The sequence below is a fragment of the Bactrocera neohumeralis genome, chromosome 2 (genome assembly GCF_024586455.1).
Source record: "Bactrocera neohumeralis isolate Rockhampton chromosome 2, APGP_CSIRO_Bneo_wtdbg2-racon-allhic-juicebox.fasta_v2, whole genome shotgun sequence".
Taxonomy (NCBI): domain Eukaryota; kingdom Metazoa; phylum Arthropoda; class Insecta; order Diptera; family Tephritidae; genus Bactrocera; species Bactrocera neohumeralis.
The window spans coordinates 21,033,616-21,053,695 of NC_065919.1; the positions used below are offsets into that span (position 1 = coordinate 21,033,616).

Sequence of the window (20,080 nt, forward strand, 5' to 3'; positions counted from 1 at the left end):
ATTTGTCAATAGTTAGCAGCTGAAAGCTCTTCTACAGCTTTCCTGTCGTCGTTGCAACAAATTTCTATGTTCATTCGCAATCGACGCGCTATAGTTCAACATTTCCGTTATGCCGTTATTTCCTCTCCATTTGCCATTCAATTTCTAGCCACTTCCTTTACTTGGCAATGCCATTTCACACACACATTTGTAGTTGTAGTAGTAGTTCAGTCATTCTCACACACACACACATATATATATAATAAAGGTGCATTTGTACATGTATACATACAGCACACACACACATGCACATTCTTTTAAATATTCACCTGTAGTCATGATATCCTCTGAGCGAAAAGTAGACAAAATATCGTATTCGCTATTTTCACGTGTATAAATTTGCCTTTAAGCTGTAGAAATTGCAAACATTTTCCAAAAAAAAAATTAAATATTTTAAAATTACTGAAACTAAACCGAATTTGTATATTTTTTGTTTTTGTAAACAATTTTTGCTACTAAAAAACGCAAACTAAAAACAAAATCGAAATTAAATCTTACCTAATTGCAACATATTTTGCCGCACGCTCAACCAAAATCAATCGACCAACAACTACTAAAACCAATGCCAATTGAAATAATCATCAACCACAACAACAACAACCAAAATATACCCACCCATCTTCGTTTGCCAAAATTACCGCATCATCAACGCCAAAAAAATGAAAAACGAAAAAAATATTAATGTTTGCACTGCCCGTTGTACGTCGGCAACAACAACAACATATGCACTCTCGATTTGCGCTGTCTACGCCAACATACCGGTCCACCAATGGCTCGTGCGACAACATCAACACCTCCGTAAACGCCACTGCAAACTGCAACTGCGTCGTAACTGTGTATGTGTACGTGTTACGCGTTATGGCCCACGGCTGGTTGACCTATATTTTGCAACGCATACAAACTTGTGTCGACGCTGCGCTTGTTTTTGTTGCCTGCCGCTACTATTTGGTGTCTGGTGTTGCTATTGTTGTTGTGGCTGCGCTTTATGAAATTGAAAAACCAAAAAAAAAAAAAAAAAAATGAAATCAAAAAATGTCGTCAAATCTATAGACAAATGCCAAAGGAGGTGTTGCTGCGTGGCCGGATGTGCCAAAACCAGGCGCCACACTCGGCAATCTAACACCGGCCGATCGGCATGGCTCCGTGCAGGTAAGTTTGATTTGCTCTTCTTCTACTACTACTACTAAACAACAACAACAACAAAGAAACCAAATTTGCCATGCATCCAACCTAGTTAACCTCCAAACTAAATGAAAATGTCAGTTTATATTTGTTTTTGTTGTATTTAACTCCTCTTGTTGCAACTAATTAAATAAACGTACAAAACTCACCTTATACGTACATACATACATACATGGCAAACGCGCACATATACAAATATACAAACATTTCTTAAATCACGTGTGTCTCGAGTGGTGTCATGTCATTTGCATAAATGCATATGTGTATGTGTACATTTGTATGCACGTATGTATGTATGTATGTATGTATGTATTTGGTTGATTTTGTTTATGTTATTGCCTGCCTGCCTGTATGTAATTGACGAAATATGCATAACCCCCTCTCTCCAGCCCTTGCAAGTGTCAGTTTTAGTTTGAAACCATCACATACTTGTAGTTGTTGTAAAACATTTTCTCCCACTTCCCATTGAGTTTCTGCGCTCGTCGTCTTCACATTTTCGTTTACATACATGCATACATACATTATGCGTAACTAAAACTCTAACTTATCCTATTTTATGTTCGTTGTGCGGCTGCGTGTGTGCATTTGCGCTGTTGTGACTAACTAATGCAACTTTTAGCAAATTTCTAGGCAATTTAAAATTTTGCAATATTTTTTCAGTGGTGTTGCGCAAAATTGGATTTTAGTAGGCGGTATACAAATACATATGTATGTATGTATGTATATGTACATACATACATATATTAGGGTGTATGTTATTTCTCAAGTTGATTTTTTTTCGCAAATACTTCTTAAAGTTGCAGTTTTTGCCCTAAAACCTAACCTAAACCGCACCTAAATTATACTTCCGTTCCCTTATTTATAGCATGGGATTTTTCTGATATTTTGCATTTAGCAAGTAAATCTATAATTATATTCTAACACAAAATTGTTCGCGCTACAAAAAAGATCTTAATGATTTTTTCCATAAAAACCTTGCTTTGAAAGTTATACGCAGTCAAAGTTATACATAAAACCAGGGTAGTTATACAAGTGATTTATGCATTTTGTGTTACTCATACGACGTGGTGTACTTTTTTTGTGAATATTGTATGTACATATAATATAATTGTAAGTGAAACTTCAGCGAACGTTTGCAAAAAAAAAATAAAACAAAAAAAATCTTGGGGAAATAACGGATATATACAGTGTGCTACAAAACTAAAGCACGGAATCCACTTTTTCGGTATTTAACTGAGTAAAATCATAAAGTAGGCATTAAATGATGTTTCGTCACTTAAAATGCAAAATAACGTGATAACACTTTTCATAAGTTTACAGGCGTAGGAAAAACGATACAATAGAAACCATTGATATTGAAATAAAATTTAAGTTTTGATTATAAAATGGTTATATATTAGTTATATCTGTCAGCGGAAGCTTGAAATTTTAAGATTTTACATACATACATATGTAATTATGATGTAGTGTATCGTGAGAGGCAATAATCACCACAATTATCATTTTCATATTTAGTTTAGGTTTACTTTCGTTCGTTCAACACAAGTGAACGCTATTTTCTTGTTCTCAGTCAATATTTTAGATGGCTTTACTAAAAAAAATTTTTTTCAAGACTTCAATTGTAAGGTCAAGTAAACAAAAAATAACATTATTCTTGTATTACATTGAAATTTTTAATTTGCATATTTATTATTAGCTGATTTAGGCGAAATATTGGCATTTTGTGGATAATTTCACAATGTCACTAATAAAAGGCTTTGTCTCTATTGACAAAAATCTGAATAGTCTGTTTTAAAAAGCTTCGCTAGAGCTTTTTTTCATCGTCAATATCATTATCTCTTGTTTCGAGGTCCACAATATATGGTGAATGCATAAGAACCTGGTCTGGCGTTGTTCTGTTGGAACACAGTTTTTCACTTTTAGCCAAAGTTGAACACTGGTCGATTACTTACTTCAGACTGCTACGTCTCAGATGGTACATCCGTTGAGTCCAATTTTCGAAGACTCTTTCGAGCATTTCACTGGTAACTGACGAATGATACGCCTGACTGAAAGCGGGATTGTCCGCATAGACTTAAGTCTATACATACCCCACAGAAAAAAGTCTAACAGTCTTGGTGGCCAATCGGTCAGCTGAAATTATCTGCTCTCCAAAGTGTTATCTCAATAAATCCATTGATTGATGCGATATGTGGGCGCCATCTTGTTGAAACAAAATGTCGAGATCATGAGCTTCAATTATCAAGCATTAAATAGTCCGTTATCAAGGCGCGATAACGGTCGCAATTGACGGTTAACGTTCTCACCGCCAACATCTTTGAAGAAATATGGACTGATGATTCCACCAGTTCACAAACAAATGTTTTTTCTGGATGAAATGCAATTTTGTTTACATCCAAAAATCGGATTCATCGCTAAACAAAATTTGGCTCGGAAACGTCGGATCTTTGAACTTTTCAAGAATCCATTGAGCGAAGCGATGTCGCTTGGGAAGAAGCGGCTTCAGTTTTTGTACAAGCTGTATTTTATATGTTTTCAATTTAAGATTGAATGTGCCAAGTCGTTCCATAAGTTTGTCCGAGTTGCTACGAACGGCGCCGAATCGACTCTCCGCGGTCTTCGTGTACACTCTCAGCCTCGGCTGCTATATTTTCTTCACTGCTTGCCGGACGTCGCTCGAATATTATTCAATAACACTGGCTTACACTCATTTTAGTTCCTAAGATTTTATACCTGATTTTGGATGTATTTTGTGAGTTGATACGAGAAAACAAGTCACATTTTCCATATCAGCTCTTGTTCATAAGAAAGAAGAAAAAACAGCTAGTAGCGGGAATGTGGTTCATCCTACTTACTATACCGACTACTGATGCGCACAGAGCTGCACCAAACCAAAAATTTATTTTTGTAGGCCAGTGTAATGAATGCTGGGTCTCAAGATGGGCGGTTGGTAGACCCATTATGTTGACCATAAGTTGACGTCTTTACAAAACGTGAATTTTCGTAAGAAGGTTGAACGATTTGTAAAAATGACATGACAGCTTGACACGACTCACGCGTGATCTGTTAAAAAAGGCGATTGAAGAAACTACCTATACTTGGATCATCCGTTTTTTCTTCTTTTTTTTTGTGCGAAATTTCGGTGTTGAAATTGTAACTCTGGCAGCTGAGGCATTTCAATTTCTTCAAAGCATAAACTTTTTAGCTTTAAATCTAAACTAAAATTAAAAGCTTACATGCAAGTATTTCCTATTTTCTCGGATCGATGAGATATCGAAAAGTATGTATCTCTTAAGATACTTTCCTCTACTTATAAGTATGCGTGCATATAAGGGTTTTTTTTGCAAATTAAATATATTGAAAGAAATGTTAAAGCATCACTTTAATACATTTCATTAAAAAATAAAAAGAATAATACAAAAAAATTCAAATGTAAAAGAGTCGTCTCCTACAGAAGTGGTTTGTTTGCCAAAAGTCATTAAAAACGCTCTAAAATTTGAAAATATTTCACAATATTTCGTACATTATGCACAAATTCATCACTTACCACCATATTATCTAAAATAAATCATATATGATACTTTAGTTTAAGATTTTGGCACTTTCATGCGTACTTTTTGCAACTACTGTAAACTGAATTTCCAATCTTTAAACCGTCTAAGTCGTGATATATATTTTGTCGGCATTTTTCTTGAGTTTTTATCGTCTGTCTCTCTCATCTTTTCATGCATTTGTTCGCCTACACAAACCTCTCCTCTCTCTCTTGGTCTCTATACCTCTCTTACTCTCTCTATAATATATGTTTAATATTGTTTTTTACTTTTGTTGCTATTTCTACTACTTCCTGTATATTAATATTTATTTCTGTATATACTTACTTTACATAACTACATACATACCTACTATGTACTCGTACTATCCAAAACACCTTCGATCGTTCGGTCGTTCGTTCGTTACGTTACATTATACTCGTACTTGTATTGCGTTGCGTTGCGTTGTCTTGCGTTACGTTATGCCCGTGTACTCTACTCTACTCTACTAATCTACTCTACTGTGCAGACAATTATATTTTTGGCCTTTTCAATTGTAATGTTTTCACTTGATTTACTCTACATAAACTCAAGGTACTCGAGCCTATTTGTTTGTTTGTTCGTTTGACTGTTTCTTAAATTAGTTTAATTCACTTTTCAACTAGTTTAATTGTTCCGAAAATAATAATATAATTTTGTATGTTATAAGCATACATACATACGTACATATTTAACTATATTTGTGTGTGTCTTGTTGTAATTACTGCATTTTTTTTTGTTCGATTAAACTGTTCTCAGTGTTGGTGCTCTAAATTTTTTGTACTCAATTTTGCCAACTGAGACTGTTTCAGCATTGAGATTTTGTTGCATGCGACTTTTTATATGGTAGTTACTCTCATGATATTTAGTTTTTGGAGCAGTTAAGGAAAAATAATTTTATTTCACTTTATAGTGATTTTATATGTTTAATTTTCGGTCAAAGCATTGATTGAAGTGATGTTCGTACGGTTGTGCACACTAGTAGTTTTGCATGCGTTCTCGTAATTATGAACTTTATTTTAAATAAAAAAATAATTATATTGCTTTCGAAAATAATTACGAATAGTCCTTTCGGCCGTAATTGACATTTACCATTAAATGCCGCACATATATGTAGTATATACAGTAGAGGCCCGCCAATCCGGATCAATTAAATCCAGCCCCTATCCGAAATACTATAAGGAAATCCGGATTAAAGACATATCAGAACTATGTTTTATGAAAAAATATTTATAAATTTCTGTTTGTTTATTATAACAAATAATACACATGTTCCAAAAAAACAAAAAAAAAACTTAAACCAATAAAGCATAAAAGCGAATGTAGTGAATAATAAACATGTGATCCGGATTAGAGAATACGGATTGAGAATGTCGGTCCGGATTACAAGGGACATAATAGAAATTTTGAGTTTTTTAACCCTGTCCGGATTACAGTGGAATCCGGATTAGGCCATGTCCGGATTAGCAGGCCTCTACTGTACATACATATATAAAAAGTTGAGTTATGTCCTCTCCTGTTGTAAGTCAAGTTCTAGTGGGAGCAGTTTGGAGAAGGCTTTTAACGATGAAAATCAACACCTTGTAATTTTCCTTAAATAATTTATGCGTTTGAAATTTTTTTTCTTATATTTATACTGATGAGCAGATTTCCAAAAGAATTTCCTGGTGTGGAGGCTCAGTTTCGTTTGTTTTTATTATCTTGCACTTAAAAGTGTTTCAGAACTTGTTTTGGGTATCTTATATGTTCTTTCCAAAAATATGGAAGTCATTTAGACAAAAATCGGTCAACGTAAAGAACATTCTTGGGTTTCTGTGTGGATTTTGTAGCATGGCTTTCATGATTCATACATTTGAATGAAAAACACGCAGCCTGTTCTTTCATTCGGCCATAAATTATGGCATAACATTTTAGTGCATTATGGCATGGCATAATTACAACCGCACATTACGGCAAAACATTTGTATGCATTTTAGCATGACATAATTATAGCAATAAATTATGGCAGAACAGCTTACGGATTATGGCATGACATAATTAAAGCCAAACATTATGACAACACTTTTATATGCATTTTGACTTGACATAAATTATGGCATAATATTTTATGGGCTATGGCATGACATAACAATGGCAATAAATTATGGCATAACATTTTATAGCATTATGGTATGCCATAATTATAATCATACATTATGGAAACACATTTATATGCATTTTGGCAGGGCATAATTATGTCTAATATTCTAGTGCATTATGGCATGACATAACTATGGCGATAAATTATGGCATAACATTTTTATGCATTTTGGCATGCCATAGCAATACATTTATATGCATTATAGCATGACAAAAATTAAAAAAATAAAAGATTTTAAGTCAAATAATAAATAGCATGAGCAATTCTTATCACTCGCTCATATCTATGACGTACGCGTGTGTACTGTGTTCACCAATCACCAAAAGGGGCAGAATTCTCCACTTTCGCTCAGCTTATTACAGTAGTTTTCTTTTATTTTTATTGCTTTTTATTTCTGGTTCTCGAAACATTTTGAAAATGCAATGTCCCTGCAGCGTTATCCCGAAGACTCAGGCTCCGACGACGATAGCCCCTTCGATGCCTATTATGAAAAGAGCGATTATGAAGCGTCTATTCACGCGCCAGTGGCGCCCACCGCCGAGAAAGTTGCCTAAGCAACGGAAGTGCAGAATTAAATATTTTGAAAAATAAATCAGCAAACACATTGCTTTCACAATTATTTCGTTTTTTGTTTTTCATTTAATTTAATTTTTTATTTTCTTAATTATTAATTTTCAAGCTGCATATAATTTTTTAACACTTTGAAATTTTAATTTGATTTAGCCGAATGTCAATCTTTGGTTGCCCCACAAAAAGTTACAGGTATATAGCAGTTTTGTAAAAACCAATATTACCATAAGTCTCATGTGGCTTCCTCTGTCTGTAGTTGCTTGTTTCCGGTCAGTGTCACGCGTATTGACATTTGTTTTTATTTAATTTGTCAAATGTTGTACACGAATTGGTATTTTTTTTTGTTTTTTGGTGGCTCATTGGTTTGTGTTTTCGAATATTTCGAAATTGTTCTATACGTAACGGTACATTCATTTACATAGTCCAATCTTTGTGATTAATATTGAATAAACAGATTTAAATGTTTTATACCTGCAATGATTGGTTCATACAACTCAGCTTTGTTCAAACATATTTATTTTCATTTTGCTAAAAATCTTTATTGAAATTGAAATCATTATATTCAATATTTAAATCGATTTTTTTTGGAAAATTTTTAATTTCTCATTACAGTTCTCAATTACCATAATTCATCTCAAAACATGCATTCGTTTTAGTCCACATTAATACTAAATTCTTGTACCATTTCCTCACTATGGATGAAAGAAAGTCTGTTTTCATTTACCTTTTTTCTCGAATGAGATCCATTTTAACCTGAAAAAAAGCTAAATCTATACAGTACAGATCTATCCGGTTCAGTTTAAAATACTACGATCTTCATTTTAGCATTTTAAAACAGTTTTTCCATGCGAAACACTTCAACGTTGCTATTGAGGGGTACAAACCTACCATAACCCGTTTTGGTTAAGTTCAGTGTTTTAACTGGGTTTTTGACCTAACTCATTGTAAAGTTTAAATACTTTATTAAAGGTTATGAGAGTACACAGAAGTCGCGTCGAAATTTGAAATGCGCTCTTTTCACCAACGTGCTCTTATTACATATTGAATTCTTGAAACGAAAGTGCCTTGAAGCACCTTTAAGGGGTTATATACAGTTAGAAGGCCGAAAAAAAAATGTTTCCAGATTTTTTTCTGAGAAAATTTTTAAATTTATTGATCCAAAAATTTATACACATATTATGGTAACTTTTAACTGTATTTTAAGATTATAAATATTTATCTGGAAAGGCACTACAGCTGATCTCCGGGAGCTCTTCTCAAAAAAGACGTTAAAAAACCAAACAGATTTCATTAAAGTAATATTAAATCTAGTGAAGCAAATCGAAGGAGAAAGCAAAATAAAATTTTTTGACAAAATGGCGGTTAAAAAAAAAAAACAATTTTTGACCAAAATTTCGGGCTTAAATTTTTTTATAAAAAAAATATTTATCAGTGAGAAAATATCTTCGATTAATTATTAAAAATATATTTAAGAAGCTCGTTTGAAGATTTGAGACGAATTTGCTTTAAAATAAACAAACTTTAATACTTAATATCTATTTATTAATTATTATTATATTTATTAATTTTTTGAGGTTAGTTTTTTTTGCTTCATTAAACTGAAATTGCGTATGCAAATGTCAATTTATATGAAAGAGTCTGTATAAAATAATAAGAGAAATATTCCAAAAAATACTAGACTGTTTTGTAAAACCTTTATGTAATACAATATATGCTATTAAAAATTGTATGGTAAATCACGATTTTATTTTTTCAAAATTCACCGAATTTTAAGAATTTGTTCACTTACACACCATAGCACTCTGCAAACGGCAAACTTACCACTTCTAGTTATTTTTTGAACCCTTAAAAAGAACTATACTCTCTTTTCAAACACGTTTACTTGTTTAAAACACCGTTAGTAGCTCACTTTTACGAGGCACGTAACGTAAAGTTGTATTAGTAAAAATTTCTACTAATTCTGAAAATCACCTAGCAGCAAATTCTCAACAATTTGTTTCTTTATAAACTACTGTTCTTAATAATATAGATTTTTTTTATTTTATATAAATTATAAGCTAAGCAAGCGACCTGAGCGCCAGATTTTTGTATACCTTATTGGTGGGGGTCACCCTTTGCTGCATACATACATACATATGTACATGTAGCATGCAATAAACATATCGATATCGCATATATTTGTGTATGTACCTTTTTGTCTAGCGTCTACTGTTTACCGTTAAACTTTCTTACCACGTTTGTGTTCGTTTTGCATAGCGCAACTTACAACTAAAATATATTACTCTTTACGTATTTTTGTGTGTTTCATTGTGTTTGTGTATGGTCGGCCAATAAACGCAGCCTAAGTGCAATTTTACCGAAGCGAAAAAAATATTTGATAAAAAAAAACAATATTTTTTTATAAACAAAAAATTATAAAAATAATTTTTGAAAAAAAATTATATACCAAAAATTTTGTTTAGAAATTCGTTTGAAAAATCATTTCAAAAAGAAATTTATATAAAAAAATTAATAATTTTTTTTTATAAAAAATTTTTACAACAAAATTAAAAAAAATTACAAAATAATATTAAAAGAAAAAAATAATAAACTGTTTACAAAAAAAAATTTTATAAAAAAATAATAGTAAAATAATTAAAAAAAAAATTCTTAATAACTTTATTATGAAAAAAACTTAAACATTTTAAAAACATTTTTTATAAAATAAATGTTTGTTAAAAAATGTTTTTAAAAAATTATTTTAATAAAAAAATCGTGTTTGCATATTTTGTTGTTTCTTTAAAAAAAAATTTATTAAAATTTTTTATAAAAAAACTGTTGTAAAAATAAAAAAATTGTGTTTGCATATTTTGTTGTTTCTTTAAAAAAAAATGATTACAATTTTTTATAAAAAACTGTTATAAAAAATATTAAAAGAAAAAAGATAATAAGAAGTTTACAAAAGAATTTTTATGCAAGCAAATATTTTTTTTAAATGTTTACAACAAAACTTTTTATAAAATGTTTTAAAAAATTTTTATAAATTGTTAAAAAAATTTTTATAAAATGTTTTAAAAATTTTTTTATAAAAGTTATAGTTTTGTAAAAATTTTTTTTTTTTCGTTTAAAAAAATTTTTTAAAGCAATTTTTTATAAAAAATTTTAATAAATGGTTTTTAAAGAAACAACAAAATATGCAAACACGATTTTTTTATTTAAATAATTTTTTAAAAACATTTAAAAAAATATATAAATTTTATAAAAAGTTTTGTTTGCAAACATTAAAAAAAAATATAAATATGTTTACAACAAAACTTTTTATAAAATGTTTTAAAACAATTTTTATAAAATGTTTTAAACAATTTTTATAAAATGTTTTAAAAATTTTTTATAAAATGTTTTAAAATTTTTTTATAAAATGTTTAAATTTAATTTTTTTTTTAAATTATAGCTTTGTAAAAAATTTTTTTTTTATTTGTTTAAAAAAATGTTTTAAAAATAATTTTGTATAAAAAGTCTTAATAAATGTTTTTTATAAAAAATGTTCACAAGAAAATTTTTTCTAAAAGAGTTTTATAAACTAGAAAAAACATTGTAAAAATTTATTAAAAGAAAAAAATAATAAAATGTTTACAAAAGAAATTTTTATAAAAAAAAGTTTATAAAAAATATTGCTATTAAAATTTTTCCTGCATACACACTGTGTGTTTTTTTTAATTTTTTTTTATTAATAATTAATTTTTCATATATTTACTGTGACTTTAATATTAACAATTTATTTAATTTTTTTTCTTATTTTCTCCCACAAACAGGTTGTGAGTTCCACAAATGGCGAATTGAATGCGGACGATCCCACAGCTGGCCACTCAAATACTCCTATAACGCAACAGCCCGAAGTGGAGCTTGTCGATGAAACGAAGTAAGTTGTCGTTTTCATATACATACATACTTATATATGTACATATTTTAACAAGCTTTGTTATTTTCTATAAACGAAATAATTATGATATATGCAATATATTTTTCTGCTTATTTCTTTGATTTGGGTTGTTATTATATAATCTATTTTGATTTCAGTTCATTCCTGTGTTGTCTTTGCAGATGTTGTTGTTTCTTTAAACGAAAGAAGAAGAAATCATCACGTCAAAAATGACTAGACGGTGTCCAATGTAGTCCAGAACGCGAAGCGGTCACACTGCTACGCGCCACTTCACATTCAAATTCACGGGATAGCGTATTGAATAATCCAAGTCAGGATTATATACAACAGGCAACGTCACAGCATACGTTGCGTTATCCTCCATCCGCGTCGATGTTGACGCCAACACCAACTACAAACACACCGACACTTCCGTTGTAATTTATAATATACATACACGCATACATGCATACATACATAGAAACATAACGCAACATAACATACATACATACATACAACATTTACCATTTATTTAGTTTAAATGAAAAGAAAATGCTAAAAAACGCAAAAAATGTGAAAAAAACAATATAAAAATCTGCAGAAAATTTCCAAAAATATAGTAAAAAGATTATGAAAAACGGATGTAAGGTCCACACAAAAAAACAATATGTATGTATTTTCAAAACCACACAAACTTCATTTCAAGCATTAACGGAAAAGCGTAAATTGTAAAGGAAAAATATAAAAAAACAACAACAAATTGGCTGACAGTAGGCAGCAGTAATATGTCGTTAAGCAAGTTAAGTAAGCAATATAAATCGCGCGCACACAGTTTTGAAAAAAAAGAAACAAATAAAGTATAAATTTCGTTTGGCACGAAGCTCGTGGCGGAGTTGGTTGGGGGTAAGGCTGACCCAAAGGTTACGTAGTTGTACGCATGCTCCAACACAGTGACAAGTGCAACAGTTAATCTTTGCTTTGGAATTTTATGTCTTAAAAGCGGCAATGTTGTGTGTAGCATACTTTCAGGCGCGCTAGCGATTTCTGAAGTAATTTGTAATAATTTGTTGTGGGCGTTAGCTGGAAAAATTGGGTGCACACACAGTTCGGGCGACCATACTCTGTTTCGCTCTTCAAAAATTTTTGCAAAAAGCAGGTTTTTGAAGAAAACCGGAAAAAATTTATGTAAAATTCGTTTGTATCGAAATGTTGCGGGCGTGGGCGTTAAGCTGGCCCACAGATTTTGTAGCACAAGTACAACAGTTGATCTTTGCTTTGGAATTTCGTTTCAAAAAAGCGGCAATACTGTACGTGTAGCATACTTTTAGGCGCGTTAGCGATTTTTTGAAGTAATTTCTAATAAATTGTTATTAAAAACAAAATTAAAATTGATTTCAAGTGCATAAATAACCATTTCATGCAAATAATACATTTTTTGAAGCAACGCCAATTGAAATAATTACTGCTTTAAAGCAACTTTTATCTAAAATGTGAAAGCTTCAACAAATTTTAATTTAAAAAAATTGCAAAAAATCCAATTCAAAATAATATACACAGCAAGAATTTTGAAAAAGACAGCGTCAGTCTGCTGCCAGCAACAATTTTTCGTGCGCCTAATAAAGCGCGTGTCCAACTGTTGGCGCTTTACGCCGCACTTCCTCCAAAAAGACTTGCAACTCTAAGCAACTGACGGTATGTTTGCGCTTTCCCTACCCAAAGTAATGGCCGCTAAAATTTCTTTCGCGCATTACCGCTCAATTTTCCACTAAATTATACAGTTATACTCCCCCCTCAACGCTCAACCAGCCACCTTCACGCCTCCAATGCCTTCAACCTGCCAATCAACACAACAAAACCAGCAAATACTGTGTCTGCAAGAGCAAGTAATTAGCAGTTATGTATGAATTGTGTTTGAACAAAAAAAAAAAAATAGAAAAAATGGCAAATATTTCGAAACGTGAGCGCGCCTGTCGTGCTTTCGGTTCCACACAAGAGTAAGGCTTCTTTTCGTTTGCGCTACTGACAGACATTGTATGCATAATTTAAGAGGAAAGAAAAAAAAAAATTAAACGATAAACAAAAACAACAAACGAAAGCTTAAGCAAGCAGAAAGCAAAACCAATTGTATTTGCAGATTTTTCTTTAAATATACATGCATACCTACATATATATACTATTTTTTGTTTATTTAATTTAAAGCAAAACGTTTCTTACCTAAATACTATTATTATTAATTAATTAATTAATGTTTATAATTATATTGATAATTTATAATTATAATTGATTATAATTATTATAATAATTTTTTTTTTAATTTTAAATAATATTTACGTTATTGTGTTAATTTATAATTGTATAATTTAAATTATATCACAATGAAAGCAGTAAATTTAAAAACAAAAATAATTCAAAATATACACACATCTATACATACACACAACCATATACATACATTAAAAGAAAGAAAGCGAAAATTTACAAAAATGTGTCTAATTTTTCATTTGATTTGCTGCAACAAATATTTGCTTGCAATACAAACAGCAGCCGAGCGCCGATTTTTGCTAAAATTCTTTTTGTTAAATAAATGAAAAGTCGTAAAAGAGTTGTTGCGGCGCAAAATAGTTTTTAAACAAGAGTACGCTTTCATTATTTTAAAGTAAAAATGCTAAAAAAAAAACATGCGACAACAATTTTCACAGCTTGACTCCTGAAAATATGCAACATATCGTCAGCTAAAATGCTAAACAAAAAATGCAAAAAAATCAAAATTAAGTTTGTTATTGCTTACGTCATATTTTCAGCTATCGCTGTCATATATAACCAAAATATAACCAATATATAACCGGTATATAACCATTTTATAACCAAAACTCAAATTTTGTTCCAATATGAGTTCTACTTATATCGTTTTTCTTTCGCCTGTTAACTAATGAAAAGTGATGTTACGTTATTTTGAATCTTAGCTGACAATATTTTGCATACTGCTGTTTAGCTGCAGCCATTAGCCACTTCCATTATTTCCAAACCTTGTATGGGTGCCTTAAAAACAGCATGAATTTTTATGAAAATAATTTCGTGATCAACAAATAATTTCGTTTCATGTTGTTGTTGTTGTAAAGGCAGAATTCTGTCGCGTTAATATTTCTTGAACGGATAAAAATCCGTGTCCATTCCGGTTACGTACACCCGACTGTCGTTCGAACGGTTGATGTGATGTTCGTTTCATCACAGGCAGCGGCGTTGGAGCTCCTTGTAGCCAAGGTTGCCACCGCATCTATAGTGTTTTGTATATAAACAAGTACGCTCACGTTGCATAGTGTTGAAGCACATTTTTAATAACAATTCACAACTGGAAATGTTAGTTTAACAACCAACAACGACAACAACAGCAAAACAATGTTTAACCAGTGCTGTAAGCAGTTGCCACATTTTTGTTATGACTTTTAAGTTACTATACCCGTTAGCTCCTCTTCATTGTGCTGCGCAGTTGGGTTATTTATCTTATATTACATTTTTTTTCATCATGACTGTGTTAAGTTTTAGGAATGTTTCGTTGTTTTTTCCAAAATACAATTAAGGCTGTGCGATTTAGCGTTTAAAAAATTGCTGCTAACCGTCTTTTTTATTTGCTGTACGTTGAGAAAATTGTGGTGTTCAGTCATTCATTTTTCTAACCTCAATTTTTCGCTAATATGTAAAGTAAATATTGCTAAATGAAAAAAAAAAACATGACGTTACAAAAAAAATTTAATAATTACAGAAAGAACAGCTTAAAAATAAAAAATAGAAATTTAATTTATTAAATTGAGCAAATTCTACATGTTGTGGAAATATTTTTTTTTTTAATTCAGAATTTTTTTTAATTGTATAATTTTCTTTATTTTAGATTTTTTTTTAATTTTTTTTTAATTTTAGATTTTTTTTTAATTTTAGATTTTTTTTAATTGTTTTTTTTTTAAATTGTAGTTTTTTTTATTTCAATTTTACTTTACTATTTCTTTGTTTTTCTTTGCTAAGGAAATGAAAATTTAAATGTATAGTATTTTTAGTATCCAAAAAACGATTCGCCTAAAATATTTTTTGTATTAATAGTAAGCAATTAAACACGTGTAAACTACGCTGATTATGCTATAAATTACTAATTTTTTTTAAGTAAAATATTTTATTGCATAAATTGTAAATTTAGACAAAATTTTTGAAAATTTATTTTTTAATTACATTTAAACATTGTTATGAAAATGCGTTTACACAACTAGTTTCTTAGTAAAATGGCTTAATTATGCAAATTATGTGGATTTCGAACTTAACTAGACCAAATATTAAAAGCAAAAATCACATAAAACAAAATTATTGCAACTAAAATGACTTAAATTGTAAATTAGGCTAAGTTCTGCTACTCATTACTCATTTAAAAGCATTTGTGAAAAGATCTAAAATATGTCTCGTGGGTGAGGAGTTGAAGGTTGGAATCCAAAAATGCCGATATTACAAAAATGCTGCAGTTTTTTTTGTTGGCTTTTTGCATGAGACAATTATAAATAACTTATAAACGTATTTTATATATAATTTTTTTAAATAGTAAAATAATTGGCTGCTAATTAAATAAGTTGTAAACATAAATTGTATTAATTAATAAATCAGCAACAAAATCTTTAAACCGTATTTTTTATTATACAAATTTGTTTAATCACACATATTTTTCTAGTGCTGCAGTTTAAAAAAAAAGTTTGTCACTTAAAATTTATTTTTTGAGCACGGCAACTATTTAATTTATAGCATAATTGAAAGACAAGAAACTCGGCGAAAATTCTCACTTTTTGTAACGAAACTATACAGATTGGAGTGCCTTACATTTATAGCTTTTTAGTTCAAATTACAAATTAATTTTTTAAAGCAATTGAAAAAATATATTTTTTGAAGTTCCATTATTTATTTCTGAAATTAAAAAATATACATATTATGTAATTTTTCCGCACTATATACATACGTATTTGAAATTCTAGCATGTTTTTTTTAATTTGAATTATTTTTTTTTAACTGAATTACAAAAAAAAAAAACATAAAAATTTAATAGAATTTATAATCTATCAGCCTTGTTTTAATTTAAATTTAATTTTAAATTTTTTTTTGAAATATTAAAAAAAAATTATTTAATTAACAAAAAAAGAATAAAATTTACAATAAACAAATTTTATTCTATTGAGAAATTTAATTTTACTAAGAAATTTAATTGTATTAAATTTTTTAATGTCAAATTATTATTTGTTCAATTATTAAAAACATATATTTTTCCAGTTCTAGTTCCATTTTTATTTTCTGAATGTAAAAATTATACCATTACTACATGTGTATTTGTATGCATGTATTTGAAATTCTTTATTATTAGTTTTTTCATTCTATTTTTTTTTTTAAATTGAATTTAAAATATTCAAAATATTAGAATTTAAATTCATTTTTTTTTTGAAAATCTTGAAAAATATACATATTTTAATTTACAAAAAAATAAAATAATATACTTTTCAAAAAGCAAATATTCTATGTATTAAGAGTTTAAATTTTATTAAATTTTTCTTACTTTCAAACAAAAAGTAATAGAATTTCACAAACAAACTAATAGAAGAAAGAAAAGATAAATTTATGAAACCGAATTATTTTTCTTTTGAAATTCAATTAATCTTCTTTTAATTTTATTAAATATTTTTCTGGAAAGTTTAAAAAAAATATTTAAATTTATTAATTTTTTAATTAAAAAAATAATGTAATAGTATTTCTAAAAAAATTTGTGTAGACTAAACAAAAATAATAAATTTATAAAACAAAATTCGTTTTTTTTTGAAATTCAGAAAAATCTTCTTTTAATGCGATTAAATATTTTCTTAGAAATTAAAAAACAAAAAACAAAAATGTTGTTGACTTTTTGTTAAAACATTAGTATACTTTAAAAAGAAGACAGAAGAAATATTAATAACTTCAAAACCTGATAGAGATTGTGATTTGGCATTAATTGTAGTAAGTTTGAAAATAAAAATTTCAAGAATATTTATTTAAATTTTCATTTCTTTCAACGATTTCCAGCAAATTTTCGAAAAGTATTCCAAAAAGTTTATAATTTTAATTTTTGGTTCCTTTTTTTAATAAAATTTAGTTTTGAAATGTTTTACAAATTTGCTTTTTAGGAAAATTCCAAATAATATTCCAACAAAAACTTTTAGAAATTAATTTTTTGATGTTTTGGCATTTTTGTTTGTTTGTATTATTAAGAATAAAAATATGTTTTGTAAAAGAAAACTTTCAAAATACATACATGCCAACAAAATCTTTTTAGAATTTTAATTTCGGTTTTTTGGCGTTTTTTTATTTACAAAAAAAAAAATTGTTTTAAAATGTTAACGAATTATTAATTTTTTTTTTTATCAAAAATAATTAATTAAAAGTCAAACGTTTTTAAAATATTTGTTTAATAAGATTGTATTAAATTTTTCATAATTTATAAATTTATTTAATAAATAATAATTTAATAATAAAAATATATTTACTGAGTATATTATTTCATATAATTTTTTGTTTGCAAAATTTTTTTGCTAATTTTAAAATAATTTGTTTTTATAACGCTGAATTAGTATAATTGCTTTCATAAGAAACATATTCTTTATATATTGTTTTTAATTTTTTTTTTTAATATTTTTTATTTTATTTAATTTTTTATTTTTTTTATTTTTTATTTTTTTTTTTTATTTTTTTTTTTTTTTATTTTTTTTTTTTTTTTATTTTTTTTTATTTAATTTTTTATTGTATACAGCTTTCCATTTTTTATATATGTATGTACATACATATGACTTATTGTTTTTTACATTTTTGTTTTATATATTCTTATATACATATGTATGTATGTATAGTTTTTAAATTTTTTTTGTTTTCTATTTTTATTTTTTGTTTTTTTTTTGTTATTTTCTTTTAATATTTAAATTAAAAACGAAAATTCATAACTGTATAAAACGCTCTAAACGCCACCACCACTTAACGAATTTTTATATTTATAACACATTACAAGAAAACCAAATTACGCAAACTACCACAAATACATAGCAAAACGGAAAACAAAAATACGTACAAGTTGGTGAAAGGGAGAAAACGAGGATAAAACGTATGCATAGTGATGTGACAAACAGAGAATTTGAATGTTGAAATGGAAAAAATATAAAAAAATTAAAAACAAAAAAAAATATAAATATATAAAATAAAAATATTTGAAAAAAAAAAAAAATAAATGAAGAATATACTTTAAATCGGCTGGCTGATGACAGTTATAGAAGATATCACTCAAACGTTGAATATTAAAAATAAAATAAAATAAAAAATACATTGCAGTTTAGTTAAAAGAATTTACATTTAAAAAGCAACAAAACAAGATTCTACAACAACAACAAAATTACAAACAAATTTTTAAACTAAGTCAAAACAAACACACCGCTCTTTCTACGCTCTTCTTCACACACTCTTTTGTATAGTTAAATGGTAAAATAGTATATACACTATATTATATAAAATTAATTAATTAATAAAATAAGAAAATTAAAACAATTATGATATAAAAATTATAAAATCACAAAAAATCCTGTAAAATACCATTTAGTAGTAATTTAATGAAAAAAACCAGAAAAAACAAAACTGATAAGCAAATAAAGAAATTATGTTTACAATAAAATTAAAAAATAATTTAATAATAATATGTATATGTATATAGAATTATAAATATATACGTACATACGTACATACATACATGCATACATCTGTATAAATGATTACACAAACATAATTAAACGATAGCGATAGTCGCGAGGAGAAATCTAAACAAAATCTATCGAAAAAATAAAAATGAAGTTCAATGAAACAACTTCAGCGTAATTAAAAAAAATTAAAAAATTGTATTTAAATAAAAACCAGCAAAAGAAATACAAAAATCATGTATAAGCAAGCGATACATTTAAATATAAATATATACATAGTAATGAAATAAACTAAATTAATAAATAAATAAATATATATACATACATATATGTGTATATAAATAGACGCATATTTACATTTATATGTATTAAGTACTTGAAATTCGTAATTTTATTTGCATTGAGCCGATCATTGATTGATGATATGATCAGCGAGCTGGTGATCGTGAAGTTCATGATGATGATTGTGTGAGTATGCTGATGCTAATTAAATTAAATTAATTAAGTCGTTAAGCTAAATACATATTCACATTCATAATGATATATGATTATATATATAGATATATATTTGGATCATCATATGTACGTGTATGTATGTGTATAATGATATTGATGTTAAATTTAAACGTGAACCATTGAGAACAAAAGCAAATGAAAGAACAAAAATGAAATCCACATCAATGTCTTACGAGTTAGAAATTACATAAATGAAAACGTAAGCGAATTATAGCATGAAATGAGAAAAAAAAAACAAAAATAAAAAAGAAATGAAAATAAATAAAAAAGAAGCATTAAAAAATTTACTGACAAAGTATGAAACAAGATAAAACCTAAATGCAATTACTTACTACGCTGAATGAAATGGTATTGATTTCAAAGTGCGTGAATAAATGAGAAAAAATATATAAAATAAAATTTGGAATTTAATTTTTATTTTAAGTGGAGGGGGGCTATA

General features: G+C 28.0%; 1 protein-coding gene across 25 annotated transcripts in view; it reads left to right on the forward strand.

Annotated features, from left to right (window-relative positions):
* Positions 1–16,055, forward strand: part of LOC126751242 (casein kinase I) — a 137,367-nt gene extending 121,312 nt beyond the window's left edge. For 10 of the 25 annotated variants that reach the window (XM_050461338.1, XM_050461328.1, XM_050461333.1 and 7 more), the window contains 3 exons: positions 1,090–1,188; positions 11,292–11,398; positions 11,557–16,055. In XM_050461338.1, the coding sequence (XP_050317295.1) occupies positions 1,090–1,188; positions 11,292–11,398; positions 11,557–11,632 (282 nt within the window). In that variant the 3' untranslated portion in view covers positions 11,633–16,055. Of the gene's footprint in view, positions 1–1,089; positions 1,189–7,364; positions 7,550–7,653; positions 7,693–11,291; positions 11,399–11,556 lie in introns of those variants that run through there. The other 15 variants (XM_050461331.1, XM_050461344.1, XM_050461336.1 and 12 more) reach the window with 6 other exon arrangements.
* The last annotated feature ends 4,025 nt before the right edge of the window (positions 16,056–20,080 follow it).